The sequence below is a fragment of the Myodes glareolus genome, chromosome X (assembly GCF_982192425.1).
Source record: "Myodes glareolus chromosome X, mMyoGla1.1, whole genome shotgun sequence".
Taxonomy (NCBI): Eukaryota; Metazoa; Chordata; class Mammalia; order Rodentia; family Cricetidae; genus Myodes; species Myodes glareolus.
In genome coordinates, this window is record NC_142053.1 from 20,017,465 (window position 1) to 20,035,704 (window position 18,240).

An 18,240-nucleotide genomic window follows, 5' to 3' on the forward strand; every position below is an offset into this window, starting at 1 on the left:
TATTTAGGTTATAGACCTCTAGTTTTTGTTTGATTAAAAATTATACTCTATCAAAATTAACATTATGCAAACTGCCCTTACATCTTCTTGCCTACAGCAATATCATTCTGTAACCCAGAATATTCATTGTGCTTCTCTTTCCTTAACAAAGTTTTAACTTACTTCCCAAGTTTTAGAAAATATGAAGTTTTCCTGGAAATATTATGGGGAATATCAGCCACCCCTAACGTGATGGCAATGTAGCTTTGCCTAGTGAAAAAAGAACTACTTCTTATCCTAGTCATTCTACTTCTCACTACTAAGAAATATATTACATGTCTGAGTGATAAACAAAGTAAATTAATGGGAGCTAGGCATTGATTAAAAGTTGATGTCCTTCTGCCTGAAAATTTCTGAATGATCCTACTGCCATAGAAATAACAAAGAAATGGTATAATGGCCTGTGAGTTAAAGCTATTGCTTACCTTCTAGAACTCTGATATTATTGAGGGAAGTAAATAAAATTGTATTTTCTAACTATAAAAATTAAATATGAAAAAGATTGTGGGAAATAAAATAGTTTTCAGTCAAGCTGAAATTTGATGGACAGCTAAAACATACTTCTTTCTAAAGTATTTCTTAGACCATACCATAGTCATTTTATTTACAATTAAAGCTGCTGTTCCTTATTAGTACTAAAAAAAAGTTCACATTAACTTAATGTGAAGTAAGACTGTTTGGTATCTCTAAATAAATTATAAAATCAGGGTTACAGATAGAGTAGGTAGTGTTAGATTTGGGATATGGTTAGAATTAGGGATAGGGTTGGAGGGGTCATGGTTAAGGTAGGAATAGGGTTAAGGTTAGGATTTAGATTTGAGTGTTGAGGGTTAGGGTTAGGGTTAGGTTTAGCATTAGGGTTAGGCTACGGGTTTAGAGTTAGTGTTAGGTTTAGTCTTAGGGTTGGGTTTAGGGTTTAGGGTTAGTGTTAGTGTTTACTGTTAGGTTTAGTGGTATGTTTTAGGGTTAGGGTTATATTTAGGGTTAAGTATAGTTTTAGGTTTAGGGTTATGTTTAAAGTTGTTAAGGTCTTAATAAATTCATGAGTTTTGCTCATATAACTCATGTAGATTTCTGTGAAAGAATATGTTTCTTTTAACTTTTCTATGCACTGCTTGCACATTTATTAGATTTTTGTGAAATTCCTATCTGTTTCTCTCTAAAGAGGAACAAGTTTCTTTAAACTGTTAAAAGCCTTGTTAGTTGATTAAGAAGGGATCTCCTAGTAGATACATTCTGTAGTTTCAACGAAACAGCATATTTTTTCGATTATATTTAGCTTTTTAAGAATCATGATTTTGTCTCAAATAAATGCATGAAGTTTTCTGTGAAGAAGCGTGTTTTTTAAAACTATTCTAAGCACTGCTAGCATATTCATAAAATTTCTGGAGAAAAGTTTATGCATTTCTCTCTCAAGAAAATTAAATTTCTTTAAACTCTTCAAAGGTTTGTTAGTAGTAAAACAGGTGTTTTAGTAGGAAATATATGCTGTAATTTGAAAGAATCTGGTCATATTTTATAACAGTGTCTTTAGGCTTAACAGAATCATGAGTTACAGTCAGAGAATTGCATGAGGCTTTCTGTAAAAGAAGCACATTCTTTTAAACTCTTATATGTATGTCTCTAAAGGGAATCAATTTCTTAAAGTGTTCAAAGCATTGTTAGTAGTATAAGGAGTGTTCTTCTAGTAAATAAATGCTGTACTTTGAAAGAATCAGCACATACTTATCAGTGCATTTAGTTTTTTAATAGATACTTGAGCTTCCCTCAAAGACATGGCACAAATATTTCTGTGAAAGAAGGAAGTTTCTTTTAACTCTCATATGCACTGTTAGCACATTTATAATATTTCTTCAGATATGTGTATGCATTTCTCTTTAAAGAGAAGCAAGTTTCTTTAAACTCTAAAGAATTATTAATAGTATAAGGAGTGTTCACCTAGTAACTATATGCTGCAATTTGAAAGAATCATTAGATTTTTAAAGAATCAGAACATCTTTAGCTTAATAGAATCATGGATTATACTCAAAGAAATCCACAAAGCTTTCTGTGAAAGAAGCACTTTTCTTTTACCTTTTCTATGCACTGTTAGTACATTTATAAGATTTGTTTTGTAATATATATGCATTTCTCTCCAAACAGAATTAAGATTCTTTAAACTTTTAAAGCATCTTAGTAGTAAAAAGAAGAGTGTTTTCCTAGTAACTGTGTGCTGTACTTCAGAAAAATCAGCACATTTTTATCAGAGTGTATTAGATTCCTTTTTTATTTTTCCATTTAATTATTTGCACTTCCTTCCCTCTTCCCAATCCCCTCCTGCTTCCCCATACTCCCTCCTCCCTCTCCCACCCTGCTTGAGAGAGTGAAAGGAACCCTGCCCTGTGAGAAGTCCAAGGTCCTCCCCACTACATCCAAGTCTAGGCAGCTGTTCATCCACATAGACTAGGGTCCCAAAAAGCCAGAACATGCCATAAAAACAAGTCCCAGTGACTTTATCAATGGCTTCTCTGTCAGCCACTATTGTCAGTCACAATCAGAGAGTCCGGTTTGATCCCATGTTCATTCAGACCCAGTCCAGCCGGATTTGGTGAGCAGGCACACTGCCTCAGTTGGTGAACCAACACCTCGTGGCCCTGACTTCCATGCTCATCTACTCCCTCCTTCTGCCTTTTGGTGGGCCTTGGAAGCCAGTCCATTGCTCTGATGAGGGTCTCTGTCTCTCATCACTGGACAAAAATTCTAATATATATATATATATATATATATATATATATATATATATATATATATGTCTTTGTGATAGTGGGGCAAGGACAGTTCAGGTACCCTCACCTCTGTTGTCCAAGGGCCTAGCTGGGGACATCCCCATGGAAACCTGGTATCCCCTCTAGAGCCAAGCCTCTTGCCAACCTTAAAATGAATCCCTTAATGTAGGTATCTTCCTGCATGCTCCTATATCCACCCTTTCTCCATCTCCACCCTCTCACTCCCCCAAGCTGTTGCCAGTCCTTCCCTTCTCCCTTCCCTCTCAACCTCTCCCCTTTCCCTCAGACTCACCCCACCCCTTCTCCTCCCATTCTCATAACTTTTGCCCTGCAATCTTGTTTGCTTCCAATTTCCAGGAGGATCTATATATGTTTTTCTTTGGGTTTACCTTGTTATTTGGCTTTTCTGGGCTTGTGTACTATAGGCTTAATGACCTTGGTTTATGGCTAAAGTCCACAAATGAGTGAATACATACCATATTCATATTTTTGGTTCTGGGTTATCTTACTCAGAATAGTGTTTTCTATTTCCATCCATTTGGATGCAAAATTCAAGATGTCATTGTATTCTAATGTGTATATATTCCACACTTTCTTTATCCATTTTTCCATTGAGGGGCATCTAAGTTGTTTCGAGATTCTGGCTATTACAAATATTTCTGTTATGAACATAGTTGAACAAATGCTTTTGTAGTATGATTGGTAATCTCTTGGGTATATTCCCAAGAGTGGCATTGCTGGATCCTGAAGTAGGTTGACTCCCAATTTCCTGAGAAACCACCACACTGATTTCCAAAGTAGTTGCACAAGTTTTCATTCCCACCAGCAATGGATGAGTGTTCCCTTTACTCCACATCCTCTCCAGCATAGGCTATTGTTGGTGGTTTGGATTTTAGCCATTCTGACAAGTGTAAGATGGTATCTCAAAGTTGTTTTGATTTGCATTTCCTATAAAAATGTACTGATACTTTCAAATTAAAGCATACAATTACTGGGAAAGCACTCCTTATATTATGAAATATGATTTGAAAAGTTTAAACAAACATGCTTCTCCTCAGAGAGAAACTTATAAACATGCAAAAAGTACATAGAAAAATTTTTAAAAAGTGCTTCTTTCACAGAAAGCTTAGTGTGTTTCTTTTAGAGAATCTTATGAATTTATTAAGAAGCTAAAGACACTCTTATTAAATTGTGCTGATTCTTTCAAATTACAGCATATAGTGACTAGGATAACATTTCTTATGCTGATAATGCTTCTGTGATTTGTATAGGGAATCTTGATTCTCTTTAGAGAGAAACGGATATGAGTTTCACAAAAATACCACAAATGTGCTAACACTGAGTAGAAAAGTTAAAACAAACGAGCTTCTTTCACAGAAATCTTCATGTGTTTCATTGAGGGTAACTCACCATTCTATTAAACTAAAGACTCTCTTATAAAAATGTGCTGATTCTTTCATATTACAACATATATTTACTAGGCAAGCACTCCTTATTCTACTAACAACATTTTGAACAATTTTAAAAAGCTTGCATCTCTTTAGAGAGAAATGCATATGAGTCTCTCAGGAAATATTGTAAATGTTCTAACAGAACATTGAAAAGATAAAAGAAGCAGGATTCTTTCACAGAAATCTTTATGTGTTTTATTGAGGGTAACTAATGATTCTACTATGCTAAAGACACTCATAAAAATGTGCTGATTCTTTCAAATTACAGTATATAGTTACCTAGAGTACACTTCTTTTTGTACTAACATGGCTTTGAACACTTTTAAAAAACTTGCTGCTCTTTAGAAACACATGAGTTTTTCAACAAATCTTATAATTATGCTAACAATGCATGAAAAGTTAAAAGAAATGTGCTTCTTTCACAGAAATCTTCATGCATTTTGAACGAATTTTACAATATATTAAGAAGCTAAATTCACTGATAAAATATTCTGATTTTTTTCAAATTAAACTTGTAGTTACTTAAGATCACTCCTTATACTACAAACAATGCTTTTAACAGTTTAAAGAAACTTGTTTGTCTTTAGAGAGAAACACATATGAGTTTCTCAAGAAATCTTACAAATGTGCTAACAGTGCACAGAAAAGTTAAAAGAAACTGCTTCTTTCAAAGAAAGCTCTGTGCATTTCTTTGAGAGAAACTCATAATTCTACTAAGAAGCTAAATACTCCTAGAAAACGTGATGATTCTTTTCAATCACAATATATAGTTGTATAAGAACACTTCATATACTACTAAAAATGCTTTGAATAATTTAAAAAAACTTGCTTTGTTTTAGTGAGAAATGCATATTTGTTTCATAATAAATTTTATAAATTCTAAACAGTGCATTGAAAAAGTATAAGAAATACATGTCTTTCACTAAAATCTTTGAGTGTTTCTTTAAGTGTAACTCATGATTTTATTAAGCTAAAGACACTCATATAAAAATATGCTGATGCTTTCAAATTATAGCATATAGCTAATAAGAGAACACACCTTATATTACTAACAATACTCTCAGGATTTGAAAGAAATTTGCTTCTCTTTTGAGAAATGCTAACATTGCAAAGAATAGTTAAAAGAAATGTAATACTTTCACAGAAAGTTTTATGCATTTCTTTGAATGAAACTCATGGTTCTTTTAAACTAAAGACACTCTTATAAAATGTGCTGATTCTTTCATATTACTGCATGTAGTTACTAAGATAACAATCCTTATTCTACCAAAACTGCTTTGAACAGTTTAAAGAAACATGCTCCTCTTTAGAGAGAAACATATATGGGTGTCTCAAGAAATATTATAAATGTGCAAACAGAGCATAGAAAAGTTAAAAGAAACACGTTTCTTCCACAGAAAGCTTCATGTGTTTCTTTGAGTGTAACTTACAATTCTATTACTAAAGACACTCTTATAAAAATGTGCTGATTCTTTCAAAATACAGCATATAATTATTAGGAGAATATACCTTATACTACTAAAAATGCTTTGAAGAGTTTAAAGAAACATTTTTCATTTAGAGAGAAAATCATATGTTTTTCTTAATAAATCTTATAAATGTACTAACAGTGCCTAGAAAAGATAAAAGAAACATGCAGAAAGCTTCATCCATATCTTTAAGACAATCTCATAAATCTATTAAGAAGCCAAATATACACTTATAAAAATGTGTCGCTTCTTTCAAATTATAGCATATATTTACTAGTTGAATACTTTTTATTCTACTAACAATAATTTGAACAGTTTAAAGAACTTGCTACTCTTTAGAGAGAAATACATATGATTTTCTCAAGAAATATTATAAATGTGCTAAACAGTGCATGGAAAATAGAAAAGAAACATGCTTGTTTCTGAGAATGCTTTGTGCATTTCTTTAAGAAAAAATCCTGACTAAATAAAGAAGGTAAAGACACTTTTAATAGCATGTGCTGTGTCTTTCAAATTACAGCCTATAGTGATAAGACAACACCCTTATGCTAATATCCTTTGAACAGTTTAGAGAATCTTGCTTCTCTTTAGAGAAAAATGCATATTCCTTTCAAAAGGTTCTTAAAATTTGCTAACAGTTCATAGAAACGTTAAAAGAAATGTTCTTCTTTCACAGAAAGCTTTGAGGGTTTCTTTAAGGGAAACTCAAGATTCTATTAAGAAGGTAAGTGCATTCTCCTTAAATGTGGTGATTCTTTCAAATTAAAGCAAATAGTTACTTGGGAAACATCCCTTATATGTCTAACAATGCTTTGAACAGTTTAAGGAAACTGTCTTCTTTTAGAGATAAGCACATTGGCATTTCTCAAGAAATATTATAAATGTGCTTCTCACGAAATCTTATAAATGTGCTAACAGTGCATATAAAAGTTAAAAGAAATGTGTTTCTTTAACATAAATCTTTGTGTGTTTCTTTGAGTGTAACTCAAAATTCTACTAAGCTAAAGACACTTTTATAAAATGTGACAATTCTTTCAAATTGCAGCATATAATTACTTGGAGAACAATCCTTATTCTACTAAAACTACTTTGAACAGGTTAATGAAACTTGCTTTTCTTTAGATATAAATGCATCAACTTACTTAGGAAGTACTATAAATATGCTAGCATGGCATAGAAAAGTTAAAAAAAACATGATTAGTTCACAGAAATCTTCATGCATTTCTTTAAGGGTAACTGAGGATTCTATTAAGCTAAAGACACTCTTAAAAATGTGCTGATTCTATCAAATTATAGCATATGTTTACAAGGAGACCATTCCTTAGACTACTAACAAAGCTTTAAAGAGTTTAAAGAAATCTGCTTTTCTTTAGAGATAAATTCATGTGAGTTTCTCAAGAAATCTCATTAATGTGCTAACAGTATATAGAGAAGTTAAAAGAAATGTACTCCTTTCACAGAATACTTTGTGTGTTTCTTTGATCAAAGCTCAAGATTCTATTAAGAAGGTAATTACTCTCATAAAAACGTACTGATTCTTTCAAATTTCAGCATATATTTTCTAGGAGATTACTTCTTATACTACTAACAATTATTTGAACAATTTTAAAAAACTAGCTTCTTTTTAGAGAGAAATGCATATAAGTTTCTCAAGAAATATTATAAATGTGCTAACTACACAGAAAGGTAAAAAAAAGTGCTTGTGCTTCTTTCACTGAAATCTTTGAGCATTTCTTTGAGTGTAACTCACGATTCTATTAAGATAAATACACTCTTATAAAATTGTGCTGATTCTTTCAAATTACACTATACATTGACTAGGAGAACTCTCCATATATTATTAATAGTGGTTTGAATTGTTTTAAAGTATCTTGCTTCTCTTTAGTGAGACAAGCATATTCATTTCACAAGAAATCTTATAAATGTATTAATAGTGCATAGAAATTTAAAAGAAACAATCTTCTTTCACAGAAATTTTCATGCATTTCTTTGTGGGTAACTCACCATTTTATTGAGCTAAATGCACTCTTATAAACTTGTATTTATTGTTTCAAATTGCAGCATATACTTACTGGAATAACACTCCTTATTCCACTAACATGTCTTGAAACATTGCAAAACACTTGCTTCACTTTAGAGAAATGCTTATGAGTTTCTAAAGAAATCTTATAAATGTCCCAATAGTTCATAGACATTTAAAAGAAACATGCTTCTTTCACAGAAAACCTTGGGTGATTTTTTTGAGGGAAACTCACAATTCTTTTAAGCTAAAGAGACTCTTTTAAAAATGTGCTGATTCTTTCATATTACAGCATGTAATTACTAGGATAACACTCCTTATACTAAGAACAATGCTTTGAACAGTTTAAAAAACTTTTTCCTTTTTAGAGAGAAACATATATTCATTTTTCAAGAAATCCTATAAATGTGCTAACAGTAAATAGAAAATTTAAAAGAAATGGGCCTCTATCACAGAAAGCTTCAGATGCTTTTTTGAGTATAACTCACAATTCTATTACTAAAGACACTTTTAGAAAAATGTGCTGACTCTTTCAAATTACAGCATATAGTTACTAGGAGAACATCCCTTATTGTACTAACAATGTTTTGAACAGTTTAAAGAAACTTTTTTCATTTAGAGAGAAAACCATATGCTTTTCTCAATAAGTCTTATAAATGTGCTAACAGTACACAGAATAGATAAAAGAAACATACAGCTGTAGACATCCCCATGGACTCCTGGGATCCCCTCTAGATCCAAGTCTCTTGCCAACCCTAAAATGGTTCACTTAATGTAGATATCTTCTTTCCTGCTCCTACATCAGCCCTTCCTCCATATCCACCCTCCTACTCCCCCAAGCTTTCTACAGTCTTTCATTTCTCCCTTCTTGCTCCCCCTCTTCCCTTCCCCCAACCACATTCCCACACATAACTCAACCCCCATGCTCTCAACTTTTGTCCAGGAATCTTGTTTGCTTCCAAATTCCAGGAGGATCTATATATGTTTTTATTTACATTCACCTTGTTATATGGCTTCTCTGGGCTTGCAAACTATAGGCTTAATGTACTTTGTGGCTAGAGTTCACTAATGAGTGAGTACATACCATATTCATTTTTTTGGATCTGGGTTATCTCACTCAGAATAGTGTTTACTATTTCCATCCATTTGCATTCAAAATTCAAGATGTCATTATTTTTTACCACTGAGTAGTACTCTAATACATATATATCCTACACTTTCTTTATCCATTCTTCCATTGAGGGTCATCTAGTTGAACAACTGCTTTTGTAGTATGATTGAGCATCTTTTGGGTATATTCCCAAGAGTGGTATTGCTGGATCCTGAGGAAGATTGATTCCCAATTTACTGAGAAACCGCCACACTTATTTCCAAAATGGTTGCACAAGTTTGCATTCCCACCAGCCTTTGATGAGTGTTCCCCTTACTCCACATCCTCTCCAGCATAGGCTATCATTGGTGTTTTTGATTTTAGCCATTCTGACAGGTGTAACATGGTATCTCAAAGTTGTTTTGATTTGCATTTCCCTGATCACTAAGGAGGTTGAACATTACCTTAAGTGTCTTTTGGCCATTTGAACTTTGTCTGATGTTAATTCTCTTTTCACTTCAGTACTCCATTTTTTAATTGGGTGAATTAGAAGTTTCATGTCCAGTTTCTTGTGTTCTTTATATATTTTGGAGATAAGACTTTTGTATGATAAGGGGTTGGTCATACCACTGCAGAGCAGAGGGTGTCTGTACTGGCCTTGCCCAACTGTCACACTGATGATTATTGCAAATATCACCATAGAAACTTTGTCTGGAAAGGGATGGCGATAGAGACATAGACCCTCATCAGAGCAACAGACTGAGCTCCCAATGTCCAATTGAAGAGCAGAAGGAGGGAGAAGATGAGCAGGGAAGTCTGAACCGTGAGGGGTTGGTCCACCCACTGAGACAGTGTGCCTGTTCTAATGGGTGCTCACTATATCCAGCTGGACAGGGACTGAATGAGCATGCAATCAAGCTGGACTCTCTGAATGTAGCTGACAATGGGGGCTGACTGAGAAACCATTCGTAAAGGCACTGGGAATTGTTTCTACTGCATATTCTAGCTTTTTGGGGCCCTAGTCTATTTGGATGCAAAGCTTCCTAGGTCTGGATGTAGGGGGGCTTGGGCTTACCACAGGGCAGGGCAGGGTTCTCTGTCCTCTCTTGAGGAGGGAGCAGGAGGGAGGAGGGTGAGTGTGGTAGAAGGAGGGGAATGGGAGGAGGGGAGGAAGTGTAAATTTTTGAATGGAAAAAAAGCAGATTAGCTGAAATGATATTTGTAAATATTTGTGGCCTACAGCATGATAATTTAATAAAGACAATGAATCTTTAAAAGTAAAGAAAAAAGAAACGCACAAAATTCTCATGTATATCTTTAAGATAAACTCACGATTCTATTAAGAAGCTAAGTACACAATTGTAAAAATGAATTGATTCTTTCAAATTACAGCATATATTTAATAGATGAACACTCATTATTCCACTAACAATAATTTGAACAGTTTAAACAAATTTGCTTCTCTTTAGAAACGTGTATGAGTTTCTCAAAAAATATTATAAATGTTTTAACAGTGCACAGAATAATTAAATGAAAGGTGCTTCTTTGTCAATGTCTAGAGCGTCGGGGGTCCCTGGGTAAGAGTGTCAAACAAACCAGGACACAAGGGATGCAGTGCGGAAAACAGCATTTGCAAACTGCATGCTGTGTGTTTATTAAGTAATCCTTTTATACGCTTTGGAAACAATTGCTTCAGTCAACAGTTTAAAGAGGAACTATAGATCATGAGCTAACCAAGGACTTATTTAGATTATGCACACAACGCAGCTTAACGTAGCAAGGGTAGTCTGGGGGCTTGCAAGACATCCTAGCCTATTTTAAACAAGGGTCTCCAGAGACATTATCTCACTGTCCCAATCTATTCTAAGACTTCCTTCAGTGAGCAGAACAGCTGCTTTAAGCTGAGACTGTGGCCTCAGGCCAGCCACTTCTGCAAACCACAGGGTATGTGACACTTGCTCTCAGAATTATAAGCCAGAGAACTTGTCACTCTGAAATGTCCCATAGCATTCCATGGAACTTCTCTTAGATTCCAAGGCAGTACTCAACACCTCCCCTGGCACAGGTAGCATGATCCCTGCATTTTATAACACAGTCTTCAAATCTCTACACTTCTTTCACAGAAATCTTTGTGTTTCTCTAAAAGAAACTCATTTTTCTATTAAGTAGCTAAATATACTCTGATAAAAATGTGGAGATTCTTTCCAATTACAGCATGTAGTTACTAGGAAAACACTCCTGATATTATGAACAATGCTTTGAAAGTTTAAAGAAACTTGCTTCTCCTTAGAGAGAAACAGATATGCAATTTTTGAGAAATCTTAATAATGTGCTAAAAGTGCATAGAAAATTTAAAAGAAATGTGCCTCCTTCACAGAAAGTTTAGTACATTTCTTTGAGGGATTCTCATGAATTTATTAAGAAGAAAAAACACTCTTATTAAATTCTGCTGATTCTTTCAAATTACAGCACATAGTGACTAGGAGAACACGGTGCTAATAAAAATTCTGTGAGCAGTATAAGGAATCTTGCATCTCTTTAGAGAGAAACATATATTCATTTCACAAGAAAACTTATAAATGTGGTAACACTACATAGAAAAGTTTTTTAAAAATGTGGTTCTTTCACAGAAACATTCATGTGTTTCATTGAGGGTAACTCACCATTCTATTAAGTTAAGACACTTTTTAAAAATGTGCTGATTCAAATTACAGCATATAGTACTAGGAGAACATTACTTATTCTACTAACAATGCTTTGAACGGTTTAAATAAACTTGCTTCTCTTTACAGAGAAACACATATAAGTAATAATAATAATTTATTAAGAAGTCAAAACACTCTAATTGAATGATTATTAAATATTATATTACAATATTTATTTCTCCTAGTAAGTATATGCTGTAATTTAAAGAATCCGTGAAATACATTAAAGCTTAATTATAATTTATATTATACATTATTAAATAAATTATTATTATTTATATAATTGCATGAAATAGCCAGGAATAAAAATCATCCCATATTTACCAGAGGCCCTCCCCACTACATTCAGGCTTAGGAAGGTTTCCATACAAAGAGAATAGGATCCCAAAAAGTCAGTCCATGCAGTAGAGACAAATCCCAGTGCCAATATGTATATACATGATAGAAATATAAATGGAGTTATCAAATAATAATATGGAAGAATATAGAGTTACTAACAAAAATGGGGAAGAAAATGATAAAGCAAGACTTATTTTACCACCCACAAAAGGTAACCTCCAGTCCCAGGAGTGGTTTGCACCTTACTGAATCTTTTGATACATCACTAACTATTACTTTTGGAGACTTAAATATGGAGAAACTGATTATGACTTACACTGTATGCAGTTTTTTTTGTTTGTATCAATGTATCATAAGTGAGTTAAGCAAAGAAAGACAAATCATTTCCAAGCCATTTTGTTGTTGGTTTTTATGCAAAAAGATAAGAGAAATCAAACAAAAATTTTAGTTGATATGATTCATAAGATAACAAGTACAATAATTTCACAGTGTTATCAAGGTTTACTGTATTCTTGTTTTGTTATTTCACTTAACTGTGAGGGGTTTTATTTGGTTTGTTTTTTTTTCTTTTTTTCTTATTTATTTATTTATTAAAAATTTCCACCTCCTCCCTGTCTCTCTTTTTCCTCCCCTCGCCACCTCCCCCTCCCTCTCTTGTCCTAAGAGCAGTCAGGGTTCCCTGCCCCGTGGGAAGTCCAAGGTTCTTCCCCTCTATCCAGGTCTATAAAGGTGAGCATTCAAACAAACCAGGCTCCCACAACGGCAGTCCATGCAGTAGAATCAGAACCCAGTGCCGTTGTCCTTGGCTTCTCAGTCATCCTTCAATGCCAGCCACATTCAGGGTGTTCAGTTTGATTACATGCTCCATCACTCCCAGTCCAGCTGGCCTTGGTGAGCTCCCATTAGATCAGTCCCACCGTCTCAGTGAGTGGACTCACCACTTGTGGTCCTAACTTCCTTGCTCATGTTCTCCCTCCTTCTGCTCCTCATTTGGACCTTAGGAGCTCAGACCAGTGCTCCAATGTGGGTCTCTGTCTCTATCTCCATCCATTGCCAGATGAAGGTTCTATGGTGATATTCAAGATATTCATCAGTGAGGCTATGGGACAAGGCCAGTTCAGGCACCCTTTCCTCTGCTGCCCAAGGAACAGTCTGGCAACCTCTCCTTGGACCTGGGAACTCCTCTACAGTCAAGTCTCTTGCAAACCCTAAAATGGCTCCCTTAATTAGGATATTTACTTCCTGCTCCCATATCCACCCATCCTCCATTCCACCCATCCCATGTTTGTTTGTTTGTTTTTGAGACAAGGTTTCTCTCCAGCTTTGGAGCCTGTCTTGAAACAATCTTTTGCAGAAAAGGCTGGCCTCAAGCTCACAGAGATCTGCCTGCCTCTGCCTCCCAAGTGCTGGGATTAAAGGCGTGCACCACAACCATCTGGCTTCACTTAACTGTTTTTGAAAGATTTAAACAGTGTTAGTCAACGTTTCATTAAAAGTGTCATAAGAGGAGATACTTATTTTTTATATATACATGTTCAGAATATGACGCCATTTAAATAAGACTGTTTATTAATAACTACTGATACATTAAAACTTACAGGTTTGGGGGATGAGAGTAGATATGAATTTGGAACTTATATTATAAAAATTTTACAAGCATTTTTCAGTAGAAAGTACTGCATGGATATATAAATAAATGTATTTTTGAATTTAAATGGTGTACAGGAATCTATAAGTAATTTTTAAATAGAATTCAGATTTCATTAATAATTTAAAGAATATACCTTTCTATACACTTACTAAATGGTAGATCTTGGGATAAATAATATTACAGTAAAATCTCAAATAAGACTATAAATTTGAGACATTGGAACTTGCTACTATATCAAAACCAAGTGTTAATGATAGTAAAATATCTTTTATACTGTCTTTCACTTTAAAATCCAGAAGTTTCTTATTTATAACATTCTATTTTATTAGTCATAATCTAAGGAAGGCATTTACCTCACAAGCAATTTCTATGATCTCAACATTCTACAATCTGAAATAAGCTTGGTACCTAATCCATTTGAATCTTGCATTTGCAACTCTATGAGTGATAATGAGAGCTCTGCACTGCCTCTATCAATTTGGGGGACTGTTTATTTACTGTTGGTGTGGTAAGATATCTGTACTTAAGATGATTTCATAAGTTTTTCTTCTAAGATTCATTTATATTAGTATTTGATTTTACTTTCGTTTTATCTTTATATTTTAAGTGCCCCTTATTTTTGACTGTTATTTTCTATTATTTGCTCATGTTTACTTATAACAAAACTTATAATTCAATCACTAATGTTTTTCCCATTTTCATTATTTTCTATGTTTTCATCTTTATCAAATATTTTCAGATAGCAATCACATTAATCATTCACTCAGTTACTATTTTCAGGCTATGACTCTTTCTTCTCTTTGTGTCTTTCTAGTACTTAACCCTCAAAAGCAGTGGTCAACTTCCTTAGCCCCCAAAACTGCCACAGTGTCAACATTTAACAACATCCCATGGTTACTATCCATAGATGAAACCTGCCAAGGAGTTATCCTTAATCAGTGGTGGATACTGTCCACATTCAGCTGTTTAACTAAACTGTGAGTACGTGTATACCTTTGAGAAAATTAACTGGGCCAGTGTCACTACTTACAGTCATTACACTATATTTTTGTGCATTTAAGAGACAAATATTCCTTAAAACTGTTAAGATTTGCTACTGTTCGTTCTAAAAAGAAAAATACCACTACTATGGTGAATTACATTGCATATATAAATAATTGGCATTGTTATGTAAACACTTTGTGGAGACTGTGTTTGAATGACTAGTTAGTGAACATTTTTCATTTAATTGTATATTATTTTATATTTTTCTATTTCATTAGGAAATATGTGAACTCTGATATTTCAAAAGAAGGAATTTTACATGGTGACAAAATCTGCCTGCATCCCCGCTTTAATCCACGTGATGGAAAATATTCAGTCAAAGGAGTCATAGGAATGATCCTCTTGGAGGTCCCAATTAAGATTAAAGACATTGTACTTCCTCAATATTACAACATCCTTAGGAAAACTTGCTTTCCCTGTGTTTACCAACGTTGCAGTGTATACCAGAACCAGAGTAAGCTAATATACTCAATCAGTTATTTCATGGTGTTCAAAGGACAATTACTTTATACGTTAAATTAATGGGAAATAAAATGGAAGGTTATGAAGTAGTACTACATATATTGTTCCAGATTATAAGAGTAAACAAACACTGTGAAAGTTAAAAATTAATCTATGTCCAATTTAAGATGCATTTGGGAAAATATAAGCATTCGTGAAGATTAAAAACAATGAAAAAATTTGAAGTAAAGAAATATTTAAAGAAATAGAAGTTGAAGAATTCTGAAGAGCTTGATTTAAAGGTATAATTTAGATATATCTATAAAGTGTAGTGTGGGTTTTTATACCTTTCAGTATTCCTTTGTTGCTTCTCAACTTCTATGTAGGGTTTAGACCTCTTGAGCATTCTGTCACCCACATTAGTGTATCTGTTTCTTTTGCATAGTTTAACTCATGTACAGACAGTCAAGGAAAGTTGAAGGAAAAAGTATTTTCAAAAAATACCAAATAGCAAGCTCTCACCAGAAAGGAAATTTCTTTGTCACAGAGGGATAGAAGGCAGGAAATAAGATGCAAACATGAGAGGGTTAGGTAAAGGGGGACAGAAACAAGGAAAAGTAGGCAGAGATATTTGTTTCAGAGTAACAAAGAACTCCTCTGATTAGAAATTTGACAGATGTACCTCATAGAAAAACAATTTAGAAAAATGGGGGAATATGAATGTTGATAAAGTGTTCAATTTTGAATTAGCATGCTAATTAAGAGACCCTAAGAGGACTTTTGGTTGCTGAACTTCTGTATTTTTACAGTTGGAGGCTGGTTGTCAGTCTCAAAAGAAGGAAGTGGGCAATTAAGAAAATGGACCTTGGTGACTGGCTTTAGAAATGTAATATAATGGTTTATATCAAGACAGAGAAAACTCAAGCAAAGGATAAGGCCTATCAGAGCCATTCATACCATGCTGAAGCTAGTCTGAATCTTCTCACTCATTACCCTGAGTATTTATGGATATATCTTCTGATATTAGTAGGGGATACTGGCACAAAGCAAGCTCCCTATTACCTTGACTCTAGTAAGTTTTCTGGAAATGATCATCAGAAATGTGTTCATAATAACAGCAAATAAACAAGTAAAATTTTCAGTGATGAGTAAACAATTATATAGGAACAAAACTATTTAGTGAAGTATTGTGCAAATATTTCATTTATCTATTTTCTTTTAATATGTTTCAATGTATTGTTAAGCTGTGAGAAAAATGGCAAATACTGTAAACAAAAGAAAAGAAATATGATACCAAACCCTGAAGAGACCGAATAACCTATTTATTTCATCTTGTGTTGTTTGCTTCTTTAGAACATACTAAATTCAAGAACAATGTGAAGAAGCTGTCAGTAAAATTTCTGGACATTTCATTCTGTCTCCATCAACATAATCACATGCCTAAAAGTAATAACCTATGTATTTGGAATCATCAAAAAGAAGATTGCTGGGTACTTAATGTAAAACTAACAATTTCAGTTATGTTGAAATACATGAAATATGTACAATATGTCATATATAAGGAACACTATATGATTGGTTTTTTGACTAATAATCCGAAGATTTTAGATTATATGAAATTTTAACATCATAGTTATTTTATGATTCAAGAATATGAGCATATAAATAGAACATTAGAAAAAGAGGTAAAATTAAAGATAAAATTATAAATGAATACACATTAATATATATATTTAAAAGATAATTTTATTTCGAATATTATTACCAAATAAATATTTAATATTTTATTCAAAATGAATAGATAATAAAAATAAATTAAATGACATGCATCTGTTGATTATAATAATTTTTTAGTAATTTTTTCTATTTTCACAAATTTGTGTTGTTTTAATTATTGGTGATTAACACATTTTCTTCAACTATTTTTACATACACAATGTGATATTCATTATCTGTTCATGTTCTGATAACCCTTGTGAGGTAGAATTTATGGAAAATATAGTTTAGTCAATTTATTGGATAGAAGTTTTATAACTCATTAATAAAGGTCAATCTTACCTATAAGTGCAAATGTGTGAAAAATAAATATTTCCCACAGTTTTTAAGATAATAGATAATATTTATATTTTGTATAGTAACTTTGTGTTCAGCATGTATCTCATAACTTTATGTGAATTTTCTTGTTTTCTAATTCAGATACAGCAAGGTAGCCCTGTCCTTTGTACCTTTGGCAGTCATTGGGAATTGGTAGGACTCGTCAGTGAATCCTCAATGGCATGTGAAAATCCTATTCTTGTCATCAAGGCAGCCCCATATCTACCATGGATCAGATGGCTTATCAACATGAATGTGAAGCTGCTGGATCCTATTTTTTCTTCACTTTGCAGTTCTTATCCTGGAGTAGAACATGATCTTAGTAATGATATAAACCATGCTAATATTTCCTATGATGGATTATCTCTCCAGTCATTGAGTAGATTAATTACTTCCTCACAGAACAGACAGCGAAGAAATCCTCCAGTATTTTCTATTTCAAACAACAAAGACTCCTTTCCAGGCAGTAGACAGTTATATTTTCAAGGTGATCATCTCTCTTCAGCCAGTAAATTTCCAATGACACATCTCTGAACAACTATTTTCAAAACTTTGAGTACTTCTAAACAAGATGTTTTCTGCAGTTACCACATATCTAATTATTTTGAGTGCATTATTCATTCTGAGGCCGAGATCCCCAAAGTAACTTGTATATCATCTAATTTTCCTCAAAGTTCCATCTCCCAGTACTGTTTACCTATATTCATAAACTCTATTTCATTCACTTTTTCTTTGTTTTGAAATATTTCATCTTTTCTTTCTATCTGGGGTATTTCATTTTCCTTCCCTCAAACTCTTCTAATATTTTACTCCAGTGGTTATGGTCCTCAATATTATATAATATACCATTATTTATCCTAAATTTTATGTACCCATGCATCTCCAGACAGGCTTTTAAGTGAAGAACCTACCCTGATATTGCCACCTCAATCTGACCTACAAGATAAGCATTCACTGGAATCACAATCTACTAGGCAGTCAAAACTCACTATTTCCTTGTCTGAATGTCACCTGGGTATGATATGGAATGATAATCTCCAAACACTGTGGCTCTACAAGACAGCTGTTATTTCTCATGAATACACAGGCAAGTTATAGCATGTTGAAATTACTAACTTTAGATGACATTCTC

The 18,240-nt window shown here is 33.4% G+C and overlaps 1 protein-coding gene across 1 annotated transcript; it reads left to right on the plus strand.

Moving 5' to 3' along the window:
- Positions 1-13,941: 13,941 nt before the first annotated feature.
- Positions 13,942-18,206, plus strand: LOC148117224 (serine protease 38-like). The gene is made up of 6 exons (XM_087903041.1): positions 13,942-14,037; positions 14,344-14,506; positions 14,792-15,027; positions 16,368-16,504; positions 17,211-17,595; positions 17,995-18,206. The coding sequence occupies exons 1-6, from the start codon at positions 13,980-13,982 to the stop codon at positions 18,204-18,206; spliced, it is 1,191 nt and encodes a 396-aa protein (XP_087759167.1). The 5' UTR covers positions 13,942-13,979.
- Positions 18,207-18,240: the final 34 nt, after the last annotated feature.

What these genes read in the sequence shown, in the direction of transcription:
- LOC148117224 (XM_087903041.1), top strand. Translation starts at nt 13,980, where the DNA reads ATGAGAGCTCTGCACTGCCTCTATCAATTTGGGGGACTGTTTATTTAC. An exon ending in CAGTGTATACCAGAACCAGA is followed by an intron (nt 15,028 to 16,367) that starts GTAAGCTAATAT and finishes TTGCTTCTTTAG; the next exon opens with AACATACTAAATTCAAGAAC. An exon ending in TAGACAGTTATATTTTCAAG is followed by an intron (nt 17,596 to 17,994) that starts GTGATCATCTCT and finishes ATGCATCTCCAG; the next exon opens with ACAGGCTTTTAAGTGAAGAA.